At 47.3% G+C, this 27,666-nt stretch overlaps 1 protein-coding gene across 6 annotated transcripts in view; it reads left to right on the top strand.

Moving 5' to 3' along the window:
* The window catches only part of EYA3 (EYA transcriptional coactivator and phosphatase 3), a 140,975-nt gene extending 113,619 nt beyond the window's left edge, over nucleotides 1-27,356 (top strand). For all 6 annotated transcript variants that reach the window (XM_073317485.2, XM_073317489.2, XM_073317486.2 and 3 more), the window contains 9 exons: nucleotides 245-384; nucleotides 2,481-2,564; nucleotides 6,649-6,738; nucleotides 10,546-10,604; nucleotides 13,329-13,489; nucleotides 15,271-15,385; nucleotides 16,298-16,419; nucleotides 17,837-17,937; nucleotides 22,705-27,356. In XM_073317485.2, coding sequence (XP_073173586.2) covers nucleotides 245-384; nucleotides 2,481-2,564; nucleotides 6,649-6,738; nucleotides 10,546-10,604; nucleotides 13,329-13,489; nucleotides 15,271-15,385; nucleotides 16,298-16,419; nucleotides 17,837-17,937; nucleotides 22,705-22,785 — 953 coding nt within the window. In that variant the 3' untranslated portion in view covers nucleotides 22,786-27,356. The remainder of the gene's footprint in view (nucleotides 1-244; nucleotides 385-2,480; nucleotides 2,565-6,648; nucleotides 6,739-10,545; nucleotides 10,605-13,328; nucleotides 13,490-15,270; nucleotides 15,386-16,297; nucleotides 16,420-17,836; nucleotides 17,938-22,704) is intronic.
* Nucleotides 27,357-27,666: the final 310 nt, after the last annotated feature.

Here is a 27,666-nt window from a genome sequence, read left to right as displayed (position 1 = left end):
CCCCATCATGGCTTACTACTGAATTGACTGGGGAGATGGGTGTGTATTGACATGACTGGACAGAGAAACTTTGCATTTGCTCTATGTAGTGTTCAACTCCTGGTGCCTCAATGAGGTGCAATAACATCTCCTGTTTTCTGACTCTAGTATATGGCCAAGAGCTGTCAGGAGGAGAGATGTGTTGGGACTGGGTGCTCGTTTTGTATGATCATGAGATGGGAACAGTGTTGTGTGTTTCTTCTAGGAGATCCATCCACAAGTCCATCTTTGCCAAGAGCAACAGCCAGTAAAGAGTTAGATGAGCAGACTAGGAAAAACATGGCTGGGAAAAACAGGGGCAAGAGGAAAGCAGATACCTCCTCCCCTCAGGACAGTGAACTGGAAGTAAGTGAACAGTCTGGTTTCCTGAATAGTCACTTTGGAAGAGCAGTCAGGCCAGCGTGTCTCGCTTCCCCTTTCTGGCGGGGGAAAGGGGCTGGGATAATTGGGTAAAAAACGGGAGGAACACTGGAAGTCCAGAAATGCGTCTCTCTAACCAGAGGCACAAAACTAAGACACACTGTTGATGGAGCTTGATAAAAGAGCAGTGGGCCATTCCTATAGGGGACACTCCACCTAACCACAAAGTGGGTGACACAGCAGGCATGGCCTGATGAACTTCATCCTAAGGTACCTAAGGAACTAGCTGAAGCAATCTTGGAATAAATTGGTTAGTCTGTAAGGTGCCACAAGTACTCCTTTTCTTTTTGTGAATCTTGGAACTGTTTCAATTATCTTTGAGAACTCCTGGAGGACAGGTGAGGTCCCAGAGGACTGGAGAAGGGCAAACCTTAGTACCTAACTTTAAAAAGGGAAGCAAAGAGGATGTGGTGAATTATAGACCAGTCAGACTAACTTTGGTACCCGGGAAAATATTGGAACAAATTATTAAGCAATCCTTTTGTAAGCACCTAGAGGATAATAAGGTTATGAGGAATGGCCAGCATGGATTTTTCAAGAACAATTATGCCAGTCCAACCTAATTTCTCTCTTTGTTAGGGTTACTGGTCTCGTGATTAAGGAGGAAGCAATAGATATATCTTGATCTTTAGTAAAGCTTTTGACACAGTCCCACATGACATTCTCATAAGCAAACTCAGAAAATGTAGTCACGATGAAATTCCTATAAGGTGGGTGCCCAAATGATTGAAAGACTAGTCAGAGTATGTATCAGTGGTTCACTGTAAAACTGGTAGGGTGTTTCAAGTGAGGTCCCGCGGGGATCAGTCCTGGGTGTGGTACTGTTCAATATTTCATTAATGACTTGGATAATGGAGAGTATGCGTATAAAATTTGCTGACAATGCCAAGTTGGGAGGGGTTCCAAGCACTTTAAAGGACAGGGTTAGAATTCAATACAATATTTCAGAACTGGTCTGAAATCAACAAGGTGAAATTCAGTAAAGACTAGTGCAAAGTAAGAAAGCAAAAATCAAATGCACAGCTCAAAATGGGGAATAACTGCTAAAAAGGATCTAGGAGTTTTAGTGGATCATAAATTGAATATGAGTCAACAATGTGGGGCAGTTGGTATTATGCTAGGGACTGTTAAAAAAAAGTGTTATATGTCAGGGCTGGTCTACGCTACAAACATACCTCTGCATAGCTGCTACTTTCAAGGGTGTGAAAAATCCACACCCCTGAGAGATGAAGCTATGTCAACCTAATCCCTGGCGTAAACACTGCTAGGTCAACAGAAGAATTCTTTCATCAACCTTGCTACTGCCTGTCAGGGAGGTAGATTAACTACTTCGCTGTAGTGTGTGTCCGCACAGAAGCGCTACAGCAGCTCAGCTGCGCCATGTGGCTTTTTACGTGTAGACATATCATCGGACACAGGAAGTAATTGTCCCGCTCTACTTGGTACAGGTGAGGCCTCAGCTGGAGTGCTGTGTCCAGTTCTGGGTGCCACACTTTAAGGAAGATGTGGATAAATTGAAGAGAGTCCAAGAGGAGAGCAATAAAAATTATGAAAAAGCTGACCGTGAGGAAAATCTGGACATGTTTAGTCTTGAGAGAAGAAGACTGAGGGAGAACTGATAAGTCTTCAAATATGTTAAGAGCTGGTGTAATAAGGATGAGGACCAATTATTCTCTATGTCCAGTGGAGGTAGAACAAGAAGTAATGGGCTTAATCTGCAGCAAGGGGGATTTAGGTTAGATATTAGGGAAAACTTTTTAACTATAAGGGTAGTTAAGCTCTGGAATAGGCTTCCAAGGGACGTTGTGGAATCCCTGTCATTGGAGGTTTTTAAGAACAAATCAGACAAACACCTGTCAGGGATGGTCTTGGTTTACTTGGTCCTGCCTCAGTGCAGGGGGTTGGACTTGATGACTTCTTGAGGTCCTTTCCAGCCCTACATTTCTATGATTTTGCTGTTTGCTGCAGCATGGCACTTGGAATATTCCAAGATTAACCTCCTTTTGTAATTCCTTTCCCAGCGAGTCTTTCTATGGGACTTGGATGAGACCATCATCATTTTCCATTCCCTTCTCACAGGGTCGTACGCCCAGAAATATGGAAAGGTAATATTGTCTTACCTCTTTCTCAGAGGTAAGATCATAAATGTTATCAATAAGTATACATTAATTGTAGGTGAAAGAAATAGAAAATGCATACTGCTTCTTCTCGGAGTGATGGTCCTGTTGTTATTCCACTGAGGGTTATGTGCATGCTTCTCCTTCCCTGCCCGCACCCAGGAAGGCCAGACTTCTCTGTGCCCTAAGAAGCACCTCATGGAGGTTGCCATGGGACCGCAGTCGGACCCTCCCTTGCCCCCGTACATCGGCCTGAGCAATCCAGGAGTGCACCCCCTGCTGCAGAGTCCCAGTCCGGTTTCACCTGTACCAGCACTATGAACCCCATGCTGGGGCCTGGCCATGAAACACACAAGCATGGCAGTAAGTCTTCCTCCAGATCCAAGAAAAAGACTACACTGCCATGAGTTCCAGCCATGGTGGAGCCCACAAGAGTGACAAGAAGTTGCATCGTTCGCCAGATCCACCAGTCCCGGTTCCTGAACCAGGCATTTCCTCCTGCAATGGCTTTGCTGGTACAGTGTGAATTGTCCATACTGAGGCAGGCCCCCTTACGGCCCTGCTTCCGTCCGTGGACCAGGTGCCGTTGAAGCCAGGGAGAATTGGATGTGCTCTTGGGCTTCACAAACTGTGTGCCCTAGAATGGATAAGGTTTCCGCATGTTCTGGTCCATTCGCCTGCTAAGAGGACCCCCTCTACTACATCAGATCTGCCTCCTTCTGGTCATGTTCCTACAACATTCCCCATTCCATCCACCACCACCACCTCCCCCCCAACCACCCCCATGTTCCTCTGAGTCTGAGGATTCATATGCTACCTATGGTCCGCCACTTTCTCTTCTTTCTATGAAGGTCACTTGCCTGGTGGCAATCACCTCTGCAAGAAGAGCTGGCAAACTGGGAGCCATGATGGTAACCCCCCTTTCACCTTATGGCCCTGCTTCCGTCCATGGACCAGGTGCCGTTGAAGCCAGGGAGAAATGGATGTGCTCTTGGGCCTCGCAAACTGTGTGCCCTAGAATGGATAAGGTCTCTGCATGTTCTGGTCCATTCAGCGGTGAAAGTAAGCCGGTACGCCCCGGTACGGTGTACCGGTAAGAGCCAGTGCGCCGTACCAGGACCGACTTTCTGAGAGGGCAATTTAAAGCCCTGGGGTAGCAGCGGTAGGGCTGTGGCGGGGATTTAAAGGGCCCTGGAGCTCGAGCCGCTGCTACCCCCTGCCCCCCCAGGGCCCTTTAAATCCCCACCAGAGCCCCGCCGCCGCTACCCCGGGGCTCGGGCAGCAGGGCTCAGGCGGGGATTTAAAGGGCCCTGGAGCTCCAGCCACCGATACCCTCCCGGGGCCCTTTAAATCCCTGCCTGAGCCCTGCTGCCAGAGCCCTGGGGTAGCGGCGGTGGGGCTCCGGAGGGGATTTAAAGGGCCGGGGCGGTAGCGCCGGCTGGAGACCCAAAGTCCTTTAAATCCCCGCCTGAGCCCTGCTGCCCGAGTCCTGAGGTAGGGGTGGGGGGGCTCTGGCAGGGATTTAAAGAGCCCCGGAGCTCCAGCCACCGCTACTGCCCCGGCCCTTTAAATCCCCGCTGGAGCCCTGCTGCCGAAGCCCTGGGGTAGTGGTGGTGGGGCTCCAGAGGGGATTTAAAGGGCCAGGGCGGTAGTGGCGGCTGGAGCCCTGGGGCCCTTTAAATCCCTGCCAGAGCCCCCCCACCCCTACCCCGGGGCTCGGGCAGCAGGGCTCAGGCGGGGATTTAAAGGACTCGGGGCTCCGGCAGCTGCTACCACAGCGGAACCCCAGGCCCTTTAAAGCTCTGCCAGAGCCCAGAGCCCTGGGGTAGCAGTGGCAGCCGGGAGTCCCTAGGGCTCCTCAGTGATTTAAAGGGCCCAGGGCTCCGCTGCGGTAGCAGCAGCTGGAGCTCTGGGCCCTTTAAATCACCCCTGAGCCCCGGGGCTCCCAGCTGCCTCTGCAGCTGGTAGCTCGGGGGTGATTTAAAGGGCCACGGGCTCCCAGCCGCCACTACTGCAGCTGGAGCCCTGGCCCTTTAAATCAAGATTTAAAGGGCCCGGGGATTTAAGTCCACACCTCTTCCAGTTGAGGCCACGCCCCCTGCTTAGGACTCTGGCGTACCGGTAAGTCCTCTAACTTACTTTCACCCCTGGGTCCATTCGCCTGCTAAGAGGACCCCCTCTCCTACATCAGATCTGCCTCCTTCTGGTCATGTTCCTACAACATTCCCCATTCCATCCCCCCCTCCCATCCCCGTTCCTCTGAGTCTGAGGATTCGTATGCTACCTATGGTCCGCCACTTTCTCTTCTTTCTATGAAGGTCACTTGCCTGGTGGCGATCACCTCTGCAAGAAGAGTTGGCAAACTGGGAGCCATGATGGTAACCCCTCTTTCACCACTTTTCATAAGGATATAGTTTTGCTGCGCTTGCATCCTAAATTTCTACCAAAAGTGGTTTCCTGCGTCCACTTCAGTCAACCTATACATTTGCCAACCTTCCTTCCCAAACCACACACTTCAAATGAGGAATGGCAGCTTCACTCCCTCAATGTCCATAGGACCCTGGCCTCTTACCTACAGAGAACGAAGCCCTTCTGGAAGTCTCCTAGACTATTAGTTGCCATAGTGGAGACAATTAAAGGCCAGACCATCTCCACCCAGAGAATCTCAAAGTGGGTCTCAGGATGTGTTACGCTCTGCTATCAGTTATCGGAACGGTCCCCACCAGCTGGGATATGGGCCCATACCATAGTGTGCAAGCATCAACTACCTCCATACTCCACAATGTGCCCCTTGCAGACATACGTAAGGCGGCCACATGGAGTTTGGAACACACCTTTTCTTCTCATTATGCTTTACTGCACGATTCTGCAATGGACACCTCATTCAATGCAGTAGTCCTCCATTCCCCGGTTCTCTGTCATCTTCCTCGCACCCTCCTCCTATATAGGAACTGCTTGTTCATCACCCTCAGTGGAATGCAGTAACGACCGTCACAAGAAGAAGTAATAGTAGTGGAGGTTACGTACCTGTAAGTGGATGTTCTTTGAGATGCATGGTTCCTGTCTGTATTCCAATCCCACCCTCTTTCCCCTCTGCGGTAGAGAAGGAACTTGAGATGCAGTTGGTCCACCCTACCCTTTGTCGCCTCAGGCAAAACCACGAGGCAATGCAAAGGCACGAGCACAGACTGACGAACACTATTTTGAAAAGCTCTGGCTCTGGGCACATGCACGTAACCCTCAGGGGAATACACAATAGGGACCTCGCATCTTGAAGAACCTCCAGTTACAGGTAAGTGACCTCCCCTTTTATTTGAACAAAGGGGTAACCACTTCAAAGAAGAGAATACTGGATCAAGTACCTACAGAGCTAGGAGGTAAAGACTGCAAACACATTCATTTTAATTAAGTACAAGGCTATGAATTGATGTATTTTTGAAGTGCAGATGTTGGCAGAAGTTAAGGATCATGCACTCTGTAATTTCAGCCCCTTTCCACTGAGATCATTTAATAACTTTCATCATTTGGAGGTTTCATTTGTCGAATATTTTAAGTGCTTAAATGTAAACTAAAAATAACTGTTTTGTTTTACATTTTAAAAATACGTCAGTATTACAGCTGCTATATAATTTTCAAAATATAAAGCACATTAAGCTTGCTTTTTTTATTGTGTGGTCACTTCATTGTAACTAACAAAACATGTCCCTGTCATTAGTATGAATCAGTGTGTTTCCAATATAGAGTGAAGGTAAATAGAGCCTCTCTGAAACATACTAAACAATCACAAATAATTTTTCTGTTGTGCTGCTGGAAGTGTATCTGTCCAAACTGCACAGCACTGGAGTTTGATTTGTTTTGCTTTGATACTTTACTAGAATCTGGCTTTTCTTCAAGTGCCCACAATATTTGGATATTACAATCCATACAATTGAATGGTATGAAAAAAAACCCATGCTAGCACATTCTAGCCTTAGGATCCAGTGGGAATCCTGTGAAACTTCTTTGGCAAGAGGTTTATTTCTACTTAGTACAGAACCAGGGCAAAATTTTCTTTCTCTGTCCTGTTTTCCAGGACCCAACTCTAGTGATTGGCTCAGGTCTGACAATGGAGGAGATGATTTTCGAAGTGGCCGACACACACTTATTTTTCAATGACTTAGAGGTATGTGCCAGTTGTTTGTTCAGGAACCTAAACATCAGAAACTTCTGGATGAGAGTACTATTTCTAATGACAAACACAAGTGTGAAGCAGAACTTAATATGAAAATCTAATAGCATCTACCAGAACTAAAGTTGTACAGGAACAAAGCTGGTGTGTGAGCCAAGATCATACAAAATGGAATGCACTCAGTCAATCAGCCTGCTCTAATTGACAAATACAGAAATGCTGTTGAGGTGTGTAAGGCCTCGCTTCGCCCAGCCAATCATAATAATTCATTATAAATTAGAATATTATATATAATAAATATGGCTTACCCAAGGAGGTATGGAAGTACTTCAGATTATGCAAATAAATGGTTGGGAATAGAAATCTGATCTTACTGACATTTAGTCTCTTACTGTAAACACTAGTCTACATTGCCCCTGAGTACACAGTTCTGTTTTTAAAAGGTAACACTATAGCTGCTGGGTTTAGATCAGGAACCAGGAGCTATTACATGTGTGAGCATCTCGGTGTACTCCACAATTGCTTTTAAAAATGCAAATATTAGAAAAACTGCCAAAAATTTTCATTAGTGTTTTCAAAAATGTAATTTTTTTGTTAATTTCCTACTGGCCCTGTTTGGCTTTGAGCTTTACAAAGAAAGCAATCAAGTTATGTCACCATTCCAGCTCATAATGCTTGTCAGGTCTCCGCACAGTTCAGTCTGGATGGTCTGAGATGGTAAAGCCCAAAATACAGCCTCTCTTGGAACAACTCAGTGTTCCAAGGTAGAAAGAGCTACATAAATGATTTTGCCTTGACATTTATAAGAGATTGCGTAACCTTGGCTGCATTAACATGAATTTGATACAAGTGTAAACATGTTCTGTGATGTTACTACTGTAGGAAATGCACTTTGGGCTAATTAAAGACATTGAAGTGAGGATTTTGAATTGACTATAATCTCCCTATTGCCACCTGTCACAGTTTCTGACGTTACTGCACTTCTGACCCTTTTGTAGCCTCTTTGCTGGCATCCCACTTAGCTGATGGCTAAAGGTCTGAGACATTTCTCAGGGCAGAGTCCTGTGAGTCTTTCCCTCTAGACTGGGGATTTCAGCTGCAATTTCTCCTGTAGTTCACTGTGGTTGTCCCAGCAGCAGCAATAAATAAAGTATTATTTATTCAGAACAAAAGTATTACAGAAAAAACATATCTTAAAAACAATCAGCAACTCACCTACAATACTCAAATGGCCAGACAGGGAGATAGATCTGTTACCTCCTGCCTGAAAGTAGCATGTCCCAGCTCTCTCACATCCTGGTGACCTTCCTTAACTTCAAGACTTTGAGAACATAATTTTTAGCATAGATACATAATGCCTTAAATATTATCTGTACACACATTTCACTATGATTATTAGGAATCATAGTGGACTACTGGCTCTTGGCAGAGATCTCACATCCCACCCTCTGGTGAACTATTGTACAGATCTCTGATCCAGGGGATCCCTGTAAAACCCTGCACTCCCTGTGCGCTCTGCCAGTTGGCACCAAGGGGTCCGTGGGTCCCAATTCCCATCAACAACAACGAGAACTCTGCACTTAGGTTTGTATCCTGCACTACATTCAGCATTTCCCCTGGTTCCTGGTGGTGACTCTACTAGGCTCTTTCCTCCAATTCCTCATGTTTGCTACGACTGGTTCAGCTCAAATGGGGGAGCGATGTTGGGATCAGTAGTTTAGACTGGGCTGCAAGCAGCCACCAGTGTTTTAATTAGACCGAGCCAATGACTGACTAGTTTTTTTGGTGTCCAAAGAGAAACATTATAAACACAAAATAAAAAGGTTAGTTTCAAACCAAAACTGAATTTTCTCTGTTTTACTTGACGAAACAAAAAAAATGAAAAAATTTCATTTGGCTCAATCAAAGGTTTTGAACGTCAATTCGAACCAACATTTCATTTGAAATAATGTCAAATGAAGTGAGCTGTAGCTCACGAAAGCTCATGCTCAAATAAATTGGTTAGTCTCTAAGGTGCCACAAGTACTCCTTTTCTTTTTGTCAAATCAATGTATTTTGACATTTTCAAAATTTGTTTTCAGGTTTGGGGTTGCTTTTTTTTTGGCTGAAACTGTTTGCCAAATTCAACCCAAATTTGCGAATGGGTTTGGTGCCCCGAAAAATGCATTTATTGGCCAATTTACTATTTGCCCCAAAAATTGCACTGAGCTGTAGTTTTAACTGCCCCATGACCTCGCCTGCTCAGGTCTACACAAGGTAGTTAAAATGCCAACAGTGGCCAGTGAACTTTTTGATACTCGTGGTCTTACCATCACCTCCAGTGGTAGCAGCAAGGGAAAAATTTTCAAGAAAAAGGGCATTTAGGGATATGATTCTGCACGGGCTCTTTGCTCTACTGAGCACTGCGCTGTTTGCAATATCGCCACTACATTACAGGTTGATGGCATGTCTCCATGGCTGGTTTATTGGGATGGAATTAATTTGGATTTGGATAATCATTGATCAGATGATGTTTCAACATTGCACAAAGATACTGTAAAATACAGTGTGGATTTGGTAGCCAAGGTGAAAGTCACAGATGAGCTTCATGCAGTATAGCTGCAGATGTTGATACAGCCCAGGATATCAGAGAGACAAGGTGGGAGAGGTAATGTCTTTTATTGGACCAACTTCTGTTGGTGAGAGAGACATGCTTTCAAGCTTACACAGAGCTCTTCTTCAGGTCTGGGAAAGATACTCCCACTGTCACAGCTAAATTCAAGGTTGAACAGATTTTTTAGCATAAGTAGGTAGTACATACTCTAAGGGACCATTCAAGGAAGAGTGGCACATTAACACCTCTGGAGCTTAAATTCATAACTCTGCTAGGCAGTAAAAATCATGGACGGAACAAAGATGCTGGATTTATGGCTGTTTATAACAATCTGTAACCCACTAACCCCCTCTTTGTGTCCTGTGACTGCAGAGGTGTGACGGGCCACTCTACCTTGAATTATCCCTTACAATATGTACAATCTGTTCCACCTTGCATTTAGCTATGATGCTGGAGTACCTCTCCCAGACCCTGAAGAAGAGCTCTGTGGGTATGTCCACACTGCAGCCAGACACCTGCAGCTGGCCTGTGCCAGCTGGCTTGGGCTGGTGCTGTGGGGGAGTTTAATTGCAGTGTAGACTTCCAGGCTCAGGCTGCAGCCCAAGCTCTGGGACCCTCCTACCTCACAGGATCCTAGAGCCTGTGCTCTGGCCCAAGCCCAGAAGTCTACACTGCAGTTAAACAGCACCACAGCCTGAATCCCATGAGCCTGAGTCAGCTGGCATGGGCCAGTCGTGGGTTTCTAACAGCAGCGTGGACATGCTGCGTGGGACTCACATTTGTTCCACCTCACCCACTTTGTCACTCTAAATGAGCATCAGAAGTTCAGTTAGGGTAAACTCCAACAATTTCCAGTTATTTGTTCAAATGTTCTGAACCTTTGAGTCGCAAACCTGAGCTGAAATGTCATGGAAGCAAACTCTGCCCAGACATTTCTGGTACTTCAAGTTCCAGTCTTGGGCAGAACTTGCAAGTGCAGAGATGCTGAGGAATGAAATCTTAAATGTGAGAGGCAAAGATAACTGAAGTTCTTTGAACCTCAAAAAGGTTTGTTTTGGGAGACAGGATGGAAGATTTCATCTTTCATCTAAACCAGTTTGCTAATCCTGTTGGGTAATCTAAGATTTGTACACATACAACCAGCCAATTTCTGTTCTATCAGTGCATTCCTCAGCTTCAGCAATCTGTGGGTCTTTTGTCTTGAACAGGAGTGTGACCAGGTGCATGTAGAAGATGTTGCATCAGATGACAATGGACAAGACTTAAGGTGGTATATTCAAGAAGTGTGTGGAGTGAGCAACTGGTTTAGTGCTTCTCTGTATGAGAGATTTACTACAAGAAAAGCTGTGAGGGAAGGGGAAGCTACTTAGCCAAACAATCCAACATAACCACTTGTGTACTCTGTTGTACTATCTGGTGGTTGAAACTGGGTAAACTTGAGGAGCAGGCTCCAAGTCTGAGATCTTGCCCTCTGAAAGTCCTGCCAGAGTCTTTGACATGATGCCGTGCAGCTGTGACCTAGGGTGAATGGTTGATACAAGCTAGAAAGACCTTCTAGATCATTTTGGCCAGCACAGGCTTACTCCGTTGTTGGTGGTTCTTACATTTTATCATAGAGGGGCCATCTCCTAATCTAAGCTTCCTGCTTTCCCTGGGCCAACTCTACACCTTGATTCACAGTAAAGCAATATTAGGACAGTATTGAGGAGACAAGATGGGTGCAGCAGTCTGGGTGATATCTGTGCTTCTCCTTGGGGGATGGAGGCGGGGGGGCCTGGCATCTCATTTCTTCTACCTGGCGGGAGTGTCCTTCACACTTGCTAGGCCTGAATCTCCCCCCATACAGGCAGCTCTCCTCTCGCCAGGCCACTCTGCAGTCCGGTTTTGGGCTGGCTGCTGCCCCTCCATACATGATGGTCTTTGCAAATTGTCTTGATTGAATTTACGCCAAAGAAACTGTCCACAAAGAGATGAAGCAGCCATAGAGGGTTCAGAAAGTGTTTTCCCCCTCTCTCCCAGTTTACCCAAATTTAGGGTAATGAGAGCAAGTGCACAATGCTGAGAGAAACCAAAGACAAATTGCTAAAATTTCAGCTACTCACATGGAAACTGGTCAGCTGGGATAGAGTTTAGCAAAGCAGCCTCTTGACTCCTTACACAAAGGCTTCTGGGTGTAGCTAGCTGTAGAGCACACAAGAGGAGAGGCTTTTTGTGATCTGGGCTCATGTAACACACAGGAGTCGGTCTGAGCTGTAACTACAGTTGGACCATTAAATAAGTGACACCAATATAATTAAGTTAAAACAGTCACAGAAGACTGCAAGGAACTTCAGAGCAACCTAACACAACTAGGTGACTGAGGAACATGCTGGCAGATGAACTTCGGTATTGACAAGTTCAGGGAAAAGCACATTGAAAGGAATAATTTGAACTACTTTGGCTTCCAAATTAAGCCTTCAGAAAAAGAGACCAGGCTATGGTTGTGGTCATGTCTGTGAGTGCATCGACTCGGTGCAAAAAAAACAAACAAGGTGTGAAGTGTCATGAAACAGGCTAGAGAATACCACTGACGGTATTTATAATGGCATGTCCTTACCTTGGAAATTGTACCCTATCACCTGACAGTAGAAATGACAGTCTATTTAATGGGAGACTTGGAACCCTACTGACACGTTAGTCTGGGTGTAAAACAGTACCAGACAATCTTGGACTGAATAATGAAAAAAATTGTCTAAATACCTAGAAGAAAGAATTATGTGTAGTAAGCAGCATGGACTCAGTAAACCTAGACTGCAGTTGACAAATCTGCTGGCCGGAGGGAGACCGGTAACACAGTAAATGAAACTTAACTAGATTTCAGTGAAACCTTTTTGTATTGAAGCCAATGAAAGCAAGGAAGTCAGAAAGCAGCTGCAAAGAAAACTGGAACACATTGGCTGAGAGGTAGCAAGGTCTTAATGGGGAGTCACCAAATGAGGGAGGTAGCTAATGGGCTACTATAGGCAGTCTCTGGCTTGTGCATCTCAATACAATATGATCTGAAGTGCAAAGTGAGGTTAGTGAGATGCCCTAAACCCAGGAGGGATTCTCAGACATAGCTTTTATGTAGTTTAGGTTCTAGATACATGTCTGTGAATTTAAACAACTTTATTAGAACTTTTCACTTTAAAAAACAACAACCCCAATGTCTCAAAGAAATGTGGCAAGCTCAGCAGTGAAAAAAGGGAAAGTGACTTATTTAGAAAGCCTTGGTGCAAACACAAGTGCCAGTGTGTGTGTGTGGAGAGGCATTTCCAGTAAAGCAAAGAGGGTAATAGTACTGCCCCCTCTTGACCGGTTGAGACTGTACTGGGGACGCTGCGTGGAGTGCTGCCTGTCTCCCCAGTGGAGGGTTGAGAAGGGTGAGACCTATGAAAAGAGAGTGATTACATTTGATTACTGAGGCCTGGTGATTAAAGGGGAATCATAGAATATCAGGGTTGGAAGATCATCTAGCCCAACCCCCTGCTCAAAGCAGGACCAATCCCCAATTTTTGCCCCAGATCCCGAAATGGCCCCCTCAAGGATTGAACTCACAACCCTAGGTTTAGCAGGCCAGTGCTCAAACCACTGAGCTATCCCTCTGCTCTGTTATATATAATGCTATATAACTGGGAGGTGTTAGCCAAGGGAGAAGAAGATGGTTTCTGTAGTTGAGGGAGTGCAAGAGGAATAGTCTCACACTTTGAATGCAGTGGTTCAGGTGCAGTGGTGAGACCTGTTGAGCATTGAGGTAAATTGCCCAGTGAGCACACACAGTTCCCATCTTCACTGGTGCTGAGGAACAGGCCCATTATGTAGAGAGGACCGGTCTGCAATGGGGGGAAGGACTGGTGGTCCCAGAGGCTTGATCAGCCATGGGCAGAGTGTGAAACTAGAAAACCACCAGTTAGGAGGATGTCAGCCAGCCTGCTGCTGCAGCTTGTGTAACAGGTTTGTTTTTCTGCTCTAGTAACTACAGTTTCTCCACGGATGGCTTCAGTGGCTCAGGAAACAATGCCAATCACAGCTCCGCAGTGGGGGCACAGGGAGGAGTGGACTGGATGAGAAAACTGGCTTTCCGCTACCGCAAAGTGCGAGAGATCTATGACAAGCACAAAAGCAATGTTGGAGGTGAGTGCAGGCCACGCACGTGTGCACAGGTGCTGGAACCTTGACCACAGGTGAAGTTTGAGCACCATGCACAAAGCGGGGTTCTTGCTGGAAGCTGTTCCACATACAGTAATTTTTACTCATCCTGGTGCTTGGGCATTAGCAAAGCCGCCACCCCCTAAGGCAGCATATGGGATCCACCCTTTGGGAGAACCCAGACCATCCATTCTTTCCATTTCCTAGCTTCAGGGGCATGGCCACTCCCCCGTGACATGTTGCATCATTTTCATGTGTTGAAAATGCATTAGCCAGAACTGAAAGGCAATCTGATGCAATTTGCTAGCTATGTAGGTTGCATTGATCAGTTTCCAGTGCCTTTAGCAGGTTATAATCTTTCCATTAAATGTAAAATGTCCCATTGCTGCTGCTTTTGTACAAATAGCTGCATATTGCTCACCTTAAATCGCTTGAAATAAACCATTCTGCACTTCACAACATTTATTTTCACAAACCTTGATTTGTTTCCCGTGTGAAAAAGAGAGACATTCAAAAGGTTGTTCAGCAGTACAGAGTGCAGAATGAGACTGGTTTGTGATGTGAGATGGAGAATCCCACAACTGGAAGTGTAGCGCGTTAGGCCTTGTTTGCATTGGCCAGGTTTAGCTTGTGTTGGTGTGGGGCTGGACTAGAGTTGCTGGAGGTCAGGACTGAGGTGAATTGGCACAATGTTAGCTGCTGAGGGGTGTGAAATGTTGCACGTTTTCACGCTACCTACATCTCCCTAGGTTCACTGGATTCATCCTTAACCGCCGTGAGTTTTCCTGAAATGTGCACTGTGTGCACTCTTCAGACTGCTGGGCCCACAGTCTGATGCGCCTTTTTTAAAATCTGTCGGCAAAGTTCTTTGAATTCCTTATCCAGTTTCTTCTCTTCCCCTCCTCCCACAAAGTGTTCTCCTAACAACCCCAAAACTCTGCATTGCCCACACTAACCCAGGAGCAGTAGTGGGATGTGCAAATGTACTGGTGACAGCCCTGCTACCCCTTGTATTTAAGTCTTTTAACTAAAATTGGAAGTCTCTTTCTAAAAGATCTGTACTCTAGCTCTCAAACCTACATTCTGGGCTTGGTTCAGGATTTACTGGGTGGAATTCTCTGGCCTGTGCTATGGAGGAGGTCAGACGGGATGATCAGAATTGTCCCTTCAGGCCCTATGAATCTATAAATATAGTGCTTTACTGCTTCAGTGTGCTCCACCCCAGTGTCAAGGGTGTTTGGTCAGCATTTTTCCTTTCTTACAGGTGGAGAAGTTCAGATACAGAGAGGTTATAGACTTGCCCAAGGCCACACAGTAAGTCTGTGTCAAGACTGGGAATAGAACCCAGGAGTTCCTACCTAGCTCCTTGCCCTTCACTCAGTGCACTTTGGAATGGAACAAAACGGAACAGATGATACTGTCAGTACTCTAAGGGCTAGTCTTATGCAATCATGTCAAAGTATCGTGAAATGCCCTGCCCTGTTCCCTCTCCCCACACTCCTTAGAATTCAAACACCAGTTACAATCCTGACTTCCCAACCATGTCACCTGTGTGCCTGGAAACTGATTTACCAGCTGTTGTTTTCCTAATCTCATAGCCAGGTTTGAAAACAACCCTCCTCACATGCCTTTTCCAGCCAGTCAGACCAGAAAGCACTGCTGCTACCTTGAGGCCCGAATGGGGCAGTTCTCTGCACTGGACAATACCTCTACTTGGGGAAATATGGTTTTCTAAGGAGCTTTTTGTTTGTCTGCACCTCCTGTAGGCCTCCTCAGCCCACAGAAGAGAGAAGCTTTGCAGAGACTACGGGCTGATATAGAAGTGTTAACGGATTCCTGGCTGGGAACTGCATTAAAATCCCTACTTCTCATACAATCCAGGTATGGAACTGGGGCCAAGTACATGTCACTCCAACAGTAACTGTCCGTGACCAGCTGCCCAGGCCCCGCTGCAGCGCCCATTCCTCTGTCAGAACAGGAAGTAACTCAGCAGAACTTGTGGAGGGGCAGAGTGACCCTCTCACCCTGCTGCTTGCCCAGCGTTACAATGACACACCTGTGCCGAAAAGCAGAGCAAAAGGCTGTGTGATCAGCAGCCCCTCGAAGCAGCTAATGCTTGTAGTACCCGTGCACAACTTTCTCTAGCTGCCTATTCCTTAGAACATTTGATATAATTTTTGGAGGGGATCCCTTGGGCTCTCTCTGTTCCCTCCCACTTTGTGTTTCTTCCCCCCCAGAGACCTGAGATACAGCAGCCCTCTGTTTGGCTAAAGTAGGCTGGGCCTGGCTTCGGCAGGTGTTTGTTACTGTCTACATAAGCATCAGTCAAAGGAAGTGCTCAGAACTGAAACTGAGTGCTCCTTTCCCAGTGGCCAAAGGTGCTGCTTCCCTCACCCCAGGGGAGTGAGGGACAGACTTCTGCATGACAGCACATTGCTGTGTTCTTAGCTCCGACTCAAACTGACTTGCGTGCTCATGTCAGTGACTTGGAACAGAAAGCAATAGAGATGGACAGAGCCCAGCTACTGTTAAAGGCACTGAATGCAGTTTAAAGAAGAGGAGGGATGTACAAAAAGCACTAAATGTAAGAGAAGGATGAGGGGGAGAGCAAGGAGGAGACTTTTTCAGTAGGCAAAAAGAGAGAGGCTAAATTACAATCTGCTTTGAAAAGTACAGCAGTGTCCAGCAAAGCATGTGGCCCCTGCTATGGTTGCCTAAGCCAGCTGTCCAGAGCCAGCCCCTGCACCCTCTGCCATGGCTGTGTTTTTCATTGTTAATTCTTTTACCCTTTAGAAAAAATTGTGTGAATGTCCTGATCACGACGACGCAGCTGGTGCCAGCTCTTGCCAAAGTTCTCTTGTACGGCTTGGGAGAAGTGTTCCCCATTGAAAATATTTATAGTGCTACAAAAATAGGTACGGTTATTGCTCCAAATAGCTCTTTGTTGTTGCCAGGGGTGCCTGTTTCGGAGTACTGGCTGGGACCTCTAGAGGGAGAGCCAGAGCTCAACTATGTCAGGGATTTTAGCACTGTTGCTACATCACCAGTGTGGATGGACTGCACTGGCATAATGCATGGTTTGTACCTTCACAGTTTATCCTGGGATAAACCCCACTTAACACAGGTGCAGAACATTCATGCCAGTTTGGCACTCGGGTAGCTGTCCTGGTGCAAAAAACCCTAATGTAGACGAGGCCCCAGTAACACAGCTAAGTTTGAACAGCACTGCCCAAGACTGCCAATTGTGGGCTTCTGCCCTCATCCTTGTCATCGGGCACTTCACAGAGAGTATACTGAATATGGCTTCAGTACAGCTCCTGAAGTATTCAAATTGTTTTAACACATTCTTATCAGTAGATATTTGAGATTTAAGCCTCTTCAGTAAAATCTCTTCAGGAAATAGAGAGTCCGCAGCCACCTGGCATACAGTGCAGGGACCCAGCCTCCTGCAGCAGACACAGCCATTGCTAAAGGGACTTGACAGAGGCGTTGCTCAATTGGCAGAGTCTCACTGTCCCTCTCAAGGCCCAGTTTTGGTCAGGCCCTGTGTTGGGATGTGCAGGAGAAGGGAGGGCCCTGGTGCTGGCCAGAATTCCAGGGAGAGCACAGGCCCTGCTGGCAAGCCTCTGGGAGCTAGATGCCTGACAGAGCGAGAGGGCAGGGCCATGACTTTACCCTCCTCAGCACCGGACAGCAGAGCCAGTTGGGTGGAGGGGGGCAGGGCTGTACTGCACCCTCTCGGGAATGGTGTAGCTGCTGTGTGATGTCTGAATTGACTAACAGTCCTGCTGGGGAACTCCTTGGCTTGCACCCCTCAAATGGCCTGGATATGGCACATTGGCCCATCTAGTCACTGGAGCTAGATCTGTAGTTGCAAAGCGTTTCCAGCCAGTCCTTGGGAAGGGAGTGGCAGGCACAGACAAATCTCTCCCTGGTGCCCAACTCCCGTAGTATGCAGTGGCTGTGAGCTCATCCTTCTAGACAGCTCAGTACTGGATTTGAAAAAGACATGGACTTGGGCTCCCGCATCAGAGAAGGAGCCAGCATTTGTATTGTGTGCTTTGAAAATGACCCTCTCTCTATCCTGGGATGGAAATAAGAGCACTGTGTAAATGAGAAATCTCTGCTGCCTGGCTCTCTCCAGCTGCTCGTGTGAAAGGGAACAGCTTGTACCAGTAGAGTCCAAAGCAGGTGTTCTGTCCTTGCCGAGGAGATGGTAGCCTTGTGAAAGGAACCAAACGAGAGTCTGTCCTTGGCCTGGCAGGGTGGGCCTGTGCTGGGGTGAGTAGTGCTGCTCCCACAAGCATTCACCATTGGGGTGTGTTTTGGCAGGTAAAGAGAGCTGTTTTGAGAGGATTGTGTCACGATTTGGAAAGAAAGTAACTTATGTGGTGATCGGAGATGGGCGCGATGAAGAGATAGCAGCTAAACAGGTGAGTGTCTGGGACTGCAGCTCAGGTTGTGGGGCTGGTGCGAACTGGGGGGCTGAGCTTGCACTGCTCTTCTTTTCCACAGACTCTGCTCCTGGGGCTTGGCTCTTCTTCCCTGGCTGCTCCCCAGTGGTGTGGAGCTCCTCCCCGATCCTCCTGTGACGTGCACTCCATCCCAGCTCTTCCCCTCTTGCCTCTGTGTAGCTGTTCATCTTGGCCTCTTCATCTCCTGGTGCCGTTGCCAGCATAAACTCTGTCACATTGTGCTCCTCTAGTGTTCTCCCTTGTGTACGTCAGTGAGGATCCACTGTAGGTATGCATGTGTCTCACATGCATGAGATTGGATTATTTTGAATTGCAGTACCTGGCAGGACCGAGCATGTGCCCTGTGTCTCCTTTTGGCCCCTGCCAGGGCAGAAAGGACAGGCAGCAACAACCCTCCCTCAGTTCCCTCTTACCAGCCATGGCAGCGAGACTGAGCCTAGATGGTGTCTGACCATCTAGTCTTTCACTCCAGCTAAACTTATCAAAAAACTCCTTCTGAGATTCTTCAGAACCACCTTCATTCTTTATTTTTATTGGCCTATTCTGTTCTTAGCACTTGTCAAACCAACAGCTGCTTGCAGATCCCCTGTACAACCTGCCCATAGAGACAGCCCACCTGTACAGGAACTTAGAATGGCGGACTCCAAACATGCTGCCTTCTATGCCTTCTACAAATGCAAGAAGGCTGGGAAACAAGCAGGGAGAACTGGAAGTCCTGGCACAGTCAAGGAATTATGATGTGATTGGAATAACAGAGGCTTGGTGGGATAACTCACATGACTGGAGTACTGTCATGGATGGATATGTGCTGGAGGAACCAACTAGGGGCAGAGCTCTTCTTGACCTGCTGCTCACAAAGCAGGAAGAATTAGTAGGGGAAGCAAAAGTGGATGGGAACGTGGGAGGCAGTGACCATGAGATGGTCAAATTCAGGATCCTGAGACAAGGAATAAAGGAGAGCAGCAGAATACGGACCCTGGACTTCAGAAAAGCAGACTCTATCCAGTTCCATTCCCTACCTGATATCCACCCACCCCCACCCCATCCCTTTTCAGGGACCTTTTTAACAAGAGCCTATAACGAACAGAAGTGGACCCCATTGCTTTGCCTAGGAACCATAGAAGAGGTACCTCAGGAGTGCAGGAGAAGAGGCTTCTAAACCTGATATTTCCCTGTCCCAAAGAAGAAAAGAGGTCTTCACCTATCCTAGACCTGAAGAGACTCAGCAAATACATATGCCATCTCAGATTCAGGATGGTAATATTTGCCTCCATGAACTCCAAGCTCCACTGGTTTGTGGCTCTTGATTTTCAGGATACATACTTCCAAATCGCCATCCACTTGGCCCACAGGAAGTATTAAGCATTTGCAGTGGGGCCCGACTGTCATCTGTACAGGGTTCTGTTCTCTGGACACTCTACGGAGCGAAGAGTGTTCACCAAGTGTCTGTCCATGGTGGCCGAGCATCTAAGGAAACAAGGAATCTATGTCGCCCCGTATCTAGACAACTGGCAGGTCAGAGGCAGATCCGAAGGGGAGATCAAAGCCGCTCATATCCTCGCTCCGTTCTCCCACTTGGGACTCCTGGTAAACCATGAGATGTTGTCTTTTGTACCAGCACAGATGTTAGAGTTCAAAGGAGCTCTGCTCAACTCCTTTGAGGAAAGCTTTTGCCAAACTGAGGACAAGTTCCAGTCCCTGCAGTTGTAGTGTGTGACCCACAGACAAGGCCAACAACCACAGTGTGTCCATGTCTGAGACCCTTGGCCTTAAGTCTGGGCTCACATATGTGACACCACTTACCAGACTTCACCTGAGCCTCCTGCAGCACTGGCTGAGGACAGTCTATTCCCCATCTAGGCACCTTATGACCAAATAAGTCTCAGACCTACCCCATGTCCTGTGGTACCTCGAATGGTGGCTAGACCCACTGTACATAAGAAAAGGGGTACCTTTTTTAATCCCCTCCCTGATGATGATGCTGGTCACAGGCTGGAGTGTCCACCTGAACCACCTGCAGATGCAAGCTTTCTGGCTTCAGGATGATCTAAAACTCCATGTGAATGTCTTGGAACTAAGAGCCATCAGGCTGGCTTCCATAGCATTCTTATCTGCCCTCTGGAATGCCACAGTGCAGATCCTTATGGACAACACTCTGGTGATGCACTACATGAACAGGCAGGGAGGTACTCAATCATCTCCTTCCTGCCTGGAGGCGATTGTGTTCTGGAAATGGTGCCACTGACGCACAGTGACTCCACTAGCTCTGCACTGAACAGGCGTTAGCAACAACCTAGCACCTTCCTGAGCAGGAACGTGGCAACCAACCACAAGTGGTCACTGTGGAAATCCATCCCTAGATCCAGTGTTTTGCTGGTGGGCTATTCCCACCATAGGCCGGTTTGCATGGTGAACAATGCCACATGCAAGGACTTCTGCTCCATGGGAGGTTTTAGTCCCGCTCGCTTACAGACACCTTTCTTCTTCAGTGGTCTCAAGGACTACTTCCCTTTCTGTCGATCCCCAGGATCATATCCAAGATCAGATGGGACCAAGCTATGGTCATAATGATAGCCTCTTCCTGGCTGAGGCAAGTTTGGCTGTCAGGTCTCCTGCAGACATCTCCATTAATACACCTTTCCACCTACCTGGACATGCAGTTGCAGAACCAGGGGCTGGTATTGCACCTGGACCTGTAGTTGCTGCATCTGATGGCCTGGATGTTGGAAGGTTCAACAGGACTGATGGAGACTGCTCCCTGCAGGTCCAGGAGACCCTTCTGCAGAGTCAGAAACCCTCCTGTGGGAAGACTTGCTCCTCGAAGTGGAAAAGATTTTCCATGTAGACAACTCAAAATGATGTAAACCCAGCTAAGGCCCTGATACCAAAAATTCTGGACTACATACTGGTCCTTGAAGCAGGAAGGACTAGGCCTTAGCTCCCTTAAAGGCCATCTGGCAGTAGTATCAGTGTGCCACACTCCAACGCAGTTACACTCTGTTTTTTCACACCAGACAGAGTCAAGATTTCTCAAGGGCCTTCTCCAGACCTGCCTCCAGTAAGAGACTCTACTCTCACATGGAAGGTTCATGTGGTTCTCCTTTATTTCATGGAGCCCCCCTGAGAATAATTAGCAGAATGCTCACTGTGCCATCTCACCATTGAGACTGCCTTTCTCATGGCCATCACATCAGCACAGAGTCGCTGAAGCACAAGCTCTCATGGCTGGACTGCCATGTACCTTCTTCGACAGGGAGCAGTGGTGATGAAATCACCCTGAGTTCAGAACTCCACCTGAACCAGTCTCTATCATTACCAGTCCTCTTCCCGAAGCTTCATACTCTGACTGTTCCAAGAGCCTGCTTTGTTACATCAACAAGGCTAAGCCTCTCAGACCTCCTCCCTGCCTCTTCGTGGCCACATGTGATGTGTTGAAAGGCCAAGCCATCTCCTTCCTGCAAATCTCGACGGAGAGCACACAGTGCGTTTCCACTTGCTATCGGTTGGCTGCTGCGTCTGCCCCTCCAAACATCAAGGCTCGCTCCAGCAGGAACTGGCAACATCTCTGGCCTGCTGCAGAACTGCACTGACCGTTGTAGGGCAGCCACGTGGAGCAACCCACTGACCTCTGTGAAACATTTCACAGGTTCGGGACAGCAGTGCTTCAATTCAATTCCTGTTTGACTGATACAGCCAAGACTCCTCATCCCGCTATCCAGGGAGAATTACGAGGGAACTGAAGGAGGGTCATGGCTGTCCTTCCTTTTATGCCCTCGTATGGGAGCATGAGGAGGCATGGGGCACATGCACAGCCTCGATGGATGCTTCTCAAAAGACCCCAATCTGACACCAGCGGTGCATGCAAACCTACCGTGGGATCCACGCTGACCACATCATCTCAAAGAACCACAGTTGCTGGGGGGACTGTAACCCTACTTTCCTCTCCCCCAAGGCATGCTGTTTAACAGTGGGTGTACGTACAGGATGATGTGGAGCCTGACAGAGTTAACATGGTGGGAGATCCTTTAATTTGGAGAATTACTTGACTCTTGAGGGCTTGATTTCTCAGCCTTAATGTCTCCCTTGGGTGCTTCCTTTTTTGGTTGCATTTAACTTGCATTCATAGCCTGTTAGTACAATACCATCCTCATTAGATAATCGCAGAGAATGTTACCGTATTACATTGATTGGTGAGGTGCAAGGTCTCTGAAATGAGTGAGGACTCCATTCCTAACAGTCGTTAGATCACTAGATTGCTCCTGGTTATCCCCTCTCAGTTTTATAAATTAGACTAACAGTGGGTATTGACAGTTTGGTTAAGCAAGCTGTTCAGGGTTGTTCAATCCAATCCTGCTAACTGCCAAGTGCACTAAGTCACTGTCTGTACAGTCTTTATGCAGACTTGACTCTCATGCATGTGCCATGCGGCTGCTTTCTCATCTAAGCATGCTCCTCCTGTAAACTAGGCAGCGAACTGTCCTCTGAGAGCAGCAGCCTGAGGTCAGCACCTTCTGTAATTCAGCTGACTGCAGCCTTGTTCATCCTGAACATAGAGGTGTGGGTAGCACAGGCATGAACAGGCCAGCGGAATCCTGGTGGCCCAGTGTATGCTAGGGCCTGTCAGCTTTGGGACTGCATTGTCAAACTCGACCTATGCACTTTGATGTGACTATGTGGAGATGGATAGCCGTTCTGTAACCGTGTTTTTGTAACTCTCTGTTGCAGCACAACATGCCCTTCTGGAGGATCACGAACCATGCAGACCTTGTGTCCCTTCACCAGGCCCTCGAGTTAGACTTCCTGTAAGAAGCTGAGAGGAGCAAATGTAGCTCCTTTCAAGCCCCTCTCCAGGAGGGGCAGAAATCTTGTCTGTCTGGGAGCTTTCTTTTCACCTTGATGAAGAAATGTAGCTAATGCAAACTGTACAGTAGGAGGTGACATCCGGTCACTTCCTCAGGAGCACGGGTACTGCCAGGTACAAAGGGGTTTACCCAAAGCAGCAGACACAGTATAGCTGCAGTCTTTAATTGTTCTCTGTTTTCTAAAGAAGGGAATGACTGGGGCTAAGGAGCTCTAGCTGGTAATCGCCAGAGATTCACTGTGCTTATCCTTGTGGTAATATAATAGCAACAGATTTTGTAAGATCCCTCTCCTATTCTAACCAACTTAGTTATAGAACCCACAGTGAATGTATAGACATTATTTTTATAGAAAAGAGTCCAGCATCTGGGGCAGGGTTGAATTTTCCCCGTCTTGCAAGGCCAAAAAGTCTGTTAATTTTGAAATATTAATGAAAATGTCAAAAAGGTGCCACAAGTACTCCTTTTCTTTTTAAAAATACCTCTGTCACTGTGAAAATGAGCCCCGCCCCATCTGTTCAGAGAAGTTAATTTAGTGCCATTTCTTTAGATTTTGTTCCAAGACAGCTTCACTGCATAGTAACGAGGAAGAAGGGCATGTATCCAGGACTTGTAGTTCCCCCTATAGGAAAAGGTCTGCTTTCCTAGTGAACGCTTGCATCTCTATTCAGTCACCACAGACCCCTTCCTCTGGGCCCTATCTCCCAGCTAAGAATTACCAAATTCTAGCCTCGCCAATGGCCAGTGATCTGGACTACAGAGTGATGGGCACTATAGGAACATGTGCTGTATTTCATTCAGCACTGCTGATGTGATGGGAGGTTCTTCACTTGGCCACCAGTGATTTGAGGCACAATTATCCTCATAAATTATATTAGGAAAGGAAATGTCAATGAGCTTTCTGGGCTGTTTCTCCCAGTTCTGTCTGGGTCCAGTAAGTTCCTGTTGGCAGAATCAGGTTCAGTTGCTTGGATTCCTCTTCCCACTACACTACAGACCCCGTTACACCCAACAAAAATCCCTTTGTCAGTGGAATTCTGTTTTCTAGGACAACTGAGACCCAGAGCCACTAGCAATGAGTGGAGACACCAACCCCCTCCCCCACTGCACCCAGACATGGATTGTAGCTACATTGGCCTTTCTGCTAGGGCGTAAGTGACAGCAGCTCCCAGTGAGAAGACCTGTATCTTAGCACCACCCTGCTCGGTACTGGCCATGTGTTAGACCTTGGAGATTGCCAGAGGGCAGTTCCAGTGTTAGCTGCAGGGCTTTGTTGTGCATAGCTCTCCCCATCCCATGTGAAACGCTTCTGCCTCTTTCCTAAGCATGTGCCATGGTAGCACCTGAACATGTCGACTGGGAGGTTCCTGTGTACAGTGTAGGAGCCTCTCATGTCCAGCAGCAGCACGTCCTCTCTGCTGTTCGTGCTCAGCTGGGTTACGAAAGGTTTGATGTACCCGAAGGATCCCATCTTTAGACATCCTGAGCTCCCGAGACAGCCCTTGATCTGTGATCTGGAACCTGTAGAGGGGATGGTCTGGGAAGCTCAGCACTTCACTCCAAAGAGCTACACACTGAGAGGGACATTGAGCTGCTGCATATTTTGGCCACAGCTACCAAAGTGCCTGACCTACTCCCCCATCGCAGCAAGCTCATGCATTTCTAAGGAAATCCACTGGCAGTGAGCCCTGTCTGTGCCAGAGACAGTCTGAGAATTTGGCGTTATGGCTAGCACCAGCTCAGCTGCATGGGTGTAGGCAGTGCTGGAGCCTGCTGGCTGCTGCCACTGTTCTAAGCACTGTCAGCTCTGAACCTTGGGACAGCTGGATGGGTTTGCTAATCTAGGCAGAGCCGGAGTGGTGAGAACTGGGGAATCATAGGGGTCTCTGGATTTCAGGTGTATTTATATCTTTGACCTCCTTGATAAAACAACAAATAAGGAATGTCGTCTCCTCCCGACGGCCAAAGGGAGCCCTGGCACTAGGAGCCTGCCTTTCTTGTTCTATCCACTCACTAGGCACTAGTTTTGCACTCTGACCTTAAACTGATATACTCCAGAGCTGGGTGCATTTGTAGCTGACTCCCCAAGAAACTTCTTCCATGTGTTTAGTGGCATGTACATAGAAACCATTCAGTCTGGGAAGCAACTTCCCTGGTAGAGAATCTGTGATGCCAGTTTCAACAGTGAGTAGTTACTTAATGGCTCATTATATGGGAATTGTCCTAATGTCTGGAACTACATCTGTATTTGTAACTGCTGCTCTGTTCCCTGCATTGGTGGCTGGAGGGAGGCTGCCTGGTCATGTAGTGTTCAGACACAGCAGTGTGTCTCGCTCATGTTGCTGCCATTACCCCAGTGAGGTTTACACACTGGCATTGGGAGGAGACCCCATTGTCTCTGCTCTCCCTAACATGTTGTGTGCTGGGGGAGGAGGACGTGGGGCAGGGAAGGCATGCACTGTATATGGAGGTGCCCGTGTGTTTGGAGACGCTAGAGGAGTGCAGCGAGGGATGTCCTATATGTGACAGGAAGTACTGGAGTTGCCTTGTTCTCAGCTCCTTAAAGCACCTATTTGTAAAATAAAGCCCATAGAAGGGTTAGCTACTACATTAACCACTGAGAGTGGGGAGCAGCCAGCAGGAAATTAACCACGTGAAAATGCAGTTTCCAAAGACACAGATGCTGCGTGCGTCTGAAGATGAGAAAGTCTACTTTGGATGATCAAAGGAGAATCCGTTCTGGTTTCCAGAAGCATCTCTTGCTGGTGAGGGTCACTAGCCAGAAGCTCTTTTGTAAACATGCTTGAGGCACTTTGTCCTGTGAAACTGAGCCTGTTTGGAACACGTCTCTCATGCTTCAGTGAGCTTAATTTGGGTATTGAAATCTGTGCCTTAACCTCGGGACCCCCCCTCCCCCCCTTCAGTCACTGTACAATGTAGAACTGCAGGGGAGCTCTGCCTTGGGGGGACGCTCCGGTGCTTGCAGTGAGTGTAAAAGCCAAGGTGCTGAGCAGTCAGATAGCTGGCAGGCTTTGCTTTGTGTTTGTTTACTTCAGATTATTTTAAGGAACCTTTAAGACCTCAGCAAAATTTAGGCTGAGTGTGAAACTATTGCAGCCATTGACCTTTCCTAGCGATATTTATACGATGTCCCCTCCAACGTATGTAAAATACTTTTCTACCAGGAGGTTGTCGGTACATTTCTGTGTTACATTAATAAAGGTTAACCTGGCTGTTTTATTCTTTCCTCGGCTGGCTGCATTTGTGAGACTTGTCCCTTCTCTAATGAGTTGGCAGGCGTGGGATTCTCTTCAGAAGAGGATTGTTTGAAAACCATTTCTGCTGCCTGCTGCTTTGTTGCTTTTTGATTATTTTCAATTTGATTGTAATTTAACCAGCAACTTGTCAAATTCTAAAGCTGGAAAAGCTGCACAGCCCTAAAATGCTCCCTCTGAGCATTCCTATGCCCTCCTGGCGGAGTCGGTAAAGTCTGTGTCCTCAGCTTTGCTGTAGCCCTGTTACTTTAAAAACCAGCCTGTTGACGCTTACTGGTTCCCAGTGCCCTGGCAGGGCTGCATTACCCCTTTGTACTCGAGTATATTAGCAAGCAGGTGGTTCCCCCTGGACCCGCCAGATGCCTTACACAGAACTAGGTGTTGGTTGCAGTGTATGTATATGACTGAGGGCATTAATGGCTGTGGATTCCGTGACCAGTCATGTTCTGTGTGATGGGAACTGTCCTATAAACTGGAAAAATAAAGTCTATTTTCTGTAATAATTGCTATGGTCTGTTCTCTGAAAACCTGTCACATCTCCGCCCAGCAGCAATTGTGCCCTGGCACGGATGGTGTCCCTAGCCTCTATTTGCCAGAAGCTGGGAATGGATCACTTGATCATTATCTGTTCTGTTCATTCCCTCTGGGGCACCTGGCATTGGCCACTGTCGGACGACAGGACACTGGGTAGATGGACCTTTGGTCTGACCCAGCCTGGCCGTTCTTACGTTTAGTGTAAATGGCACTAAAGCCACTTGCTGGCTTTAAAATTCAGTGCGACAGCCCTGCAGCTGATTATGGGCAGGGGAAAATTCTGAACCCTCTCCTGGAAGGGCCATCTCTCAGGGCGAATGAGGAGCATGCTCTTCATGGCTCATGCCAGACTTTTGCCTCTGTGCTGTGGCTGCCAACATGGGGTAGTTTGTGCTTGCTGCGTGGGCTGGACGGAGAACCACAAGCTCATGCTGCACCGTGGGGAGAAACATTGATCAGTTCTGTGACTTGCATGGAAGTTTTTTGATTGTGTTGTTTAAATTATAAGTTTTTATTTTTAAAAATAAACCTGTTTAAAACTAAATCTGAATTTAATACAAGATCTGTTATGGCCAAAACTTATTATAATCTCTTAAACATTTAAATAAAAAATAACTGCTGAATCCATGAGCCTCTAGCAAAACCTTTGGGTTAAAAGCTGTTTTTCTATAGAAAGATGTTTCCCTCTGATTCTTTCTAACTTCTGAGGCTAAGCTTTATAAAAATGGCACGATCGGGAGCCACGTTAATGGTTTCATCCTGTGGGGGACCTGGGGATGTGCTATTGGGTGCAAAAGACTGTCATCACAGGCACTGGGACCCGGCCTCTGACGCTAGGAGACACCATCATGTATCTCGTCAGGATCATCCATTGAGCCCACCTCGGGGTGGGGGTCTCATACTCCTATTTTATAGCTTGTCCCTACATGAGCCCTGATGGCCTCAGTTCTCAAATTATGAATATTTATGACTCCACCTGCCATGGAAACTTATTCTCGAGCTCATGAAAAAAGTGATCT

This window comes from Lepidochelys kempii, chromosome 19, assembly GCF_965140285.1.
Source record: "Lepidochelys kempii isolate rLepKem1 chromosome 19, rLepKem1.hap1, whole genome shotgun sequence".
Taxonomy (NCBI): domain Eukaryota; kingdom Metazoa; phylum Chordata; order Testudines; family Cheloniidae; genus Lepidochelys; species Lepidochelys kempii.
Note: the sequence above shows the minus strand (reverse complement) of the source record. Positions and strands in the feature narration are given on the sequence as shown.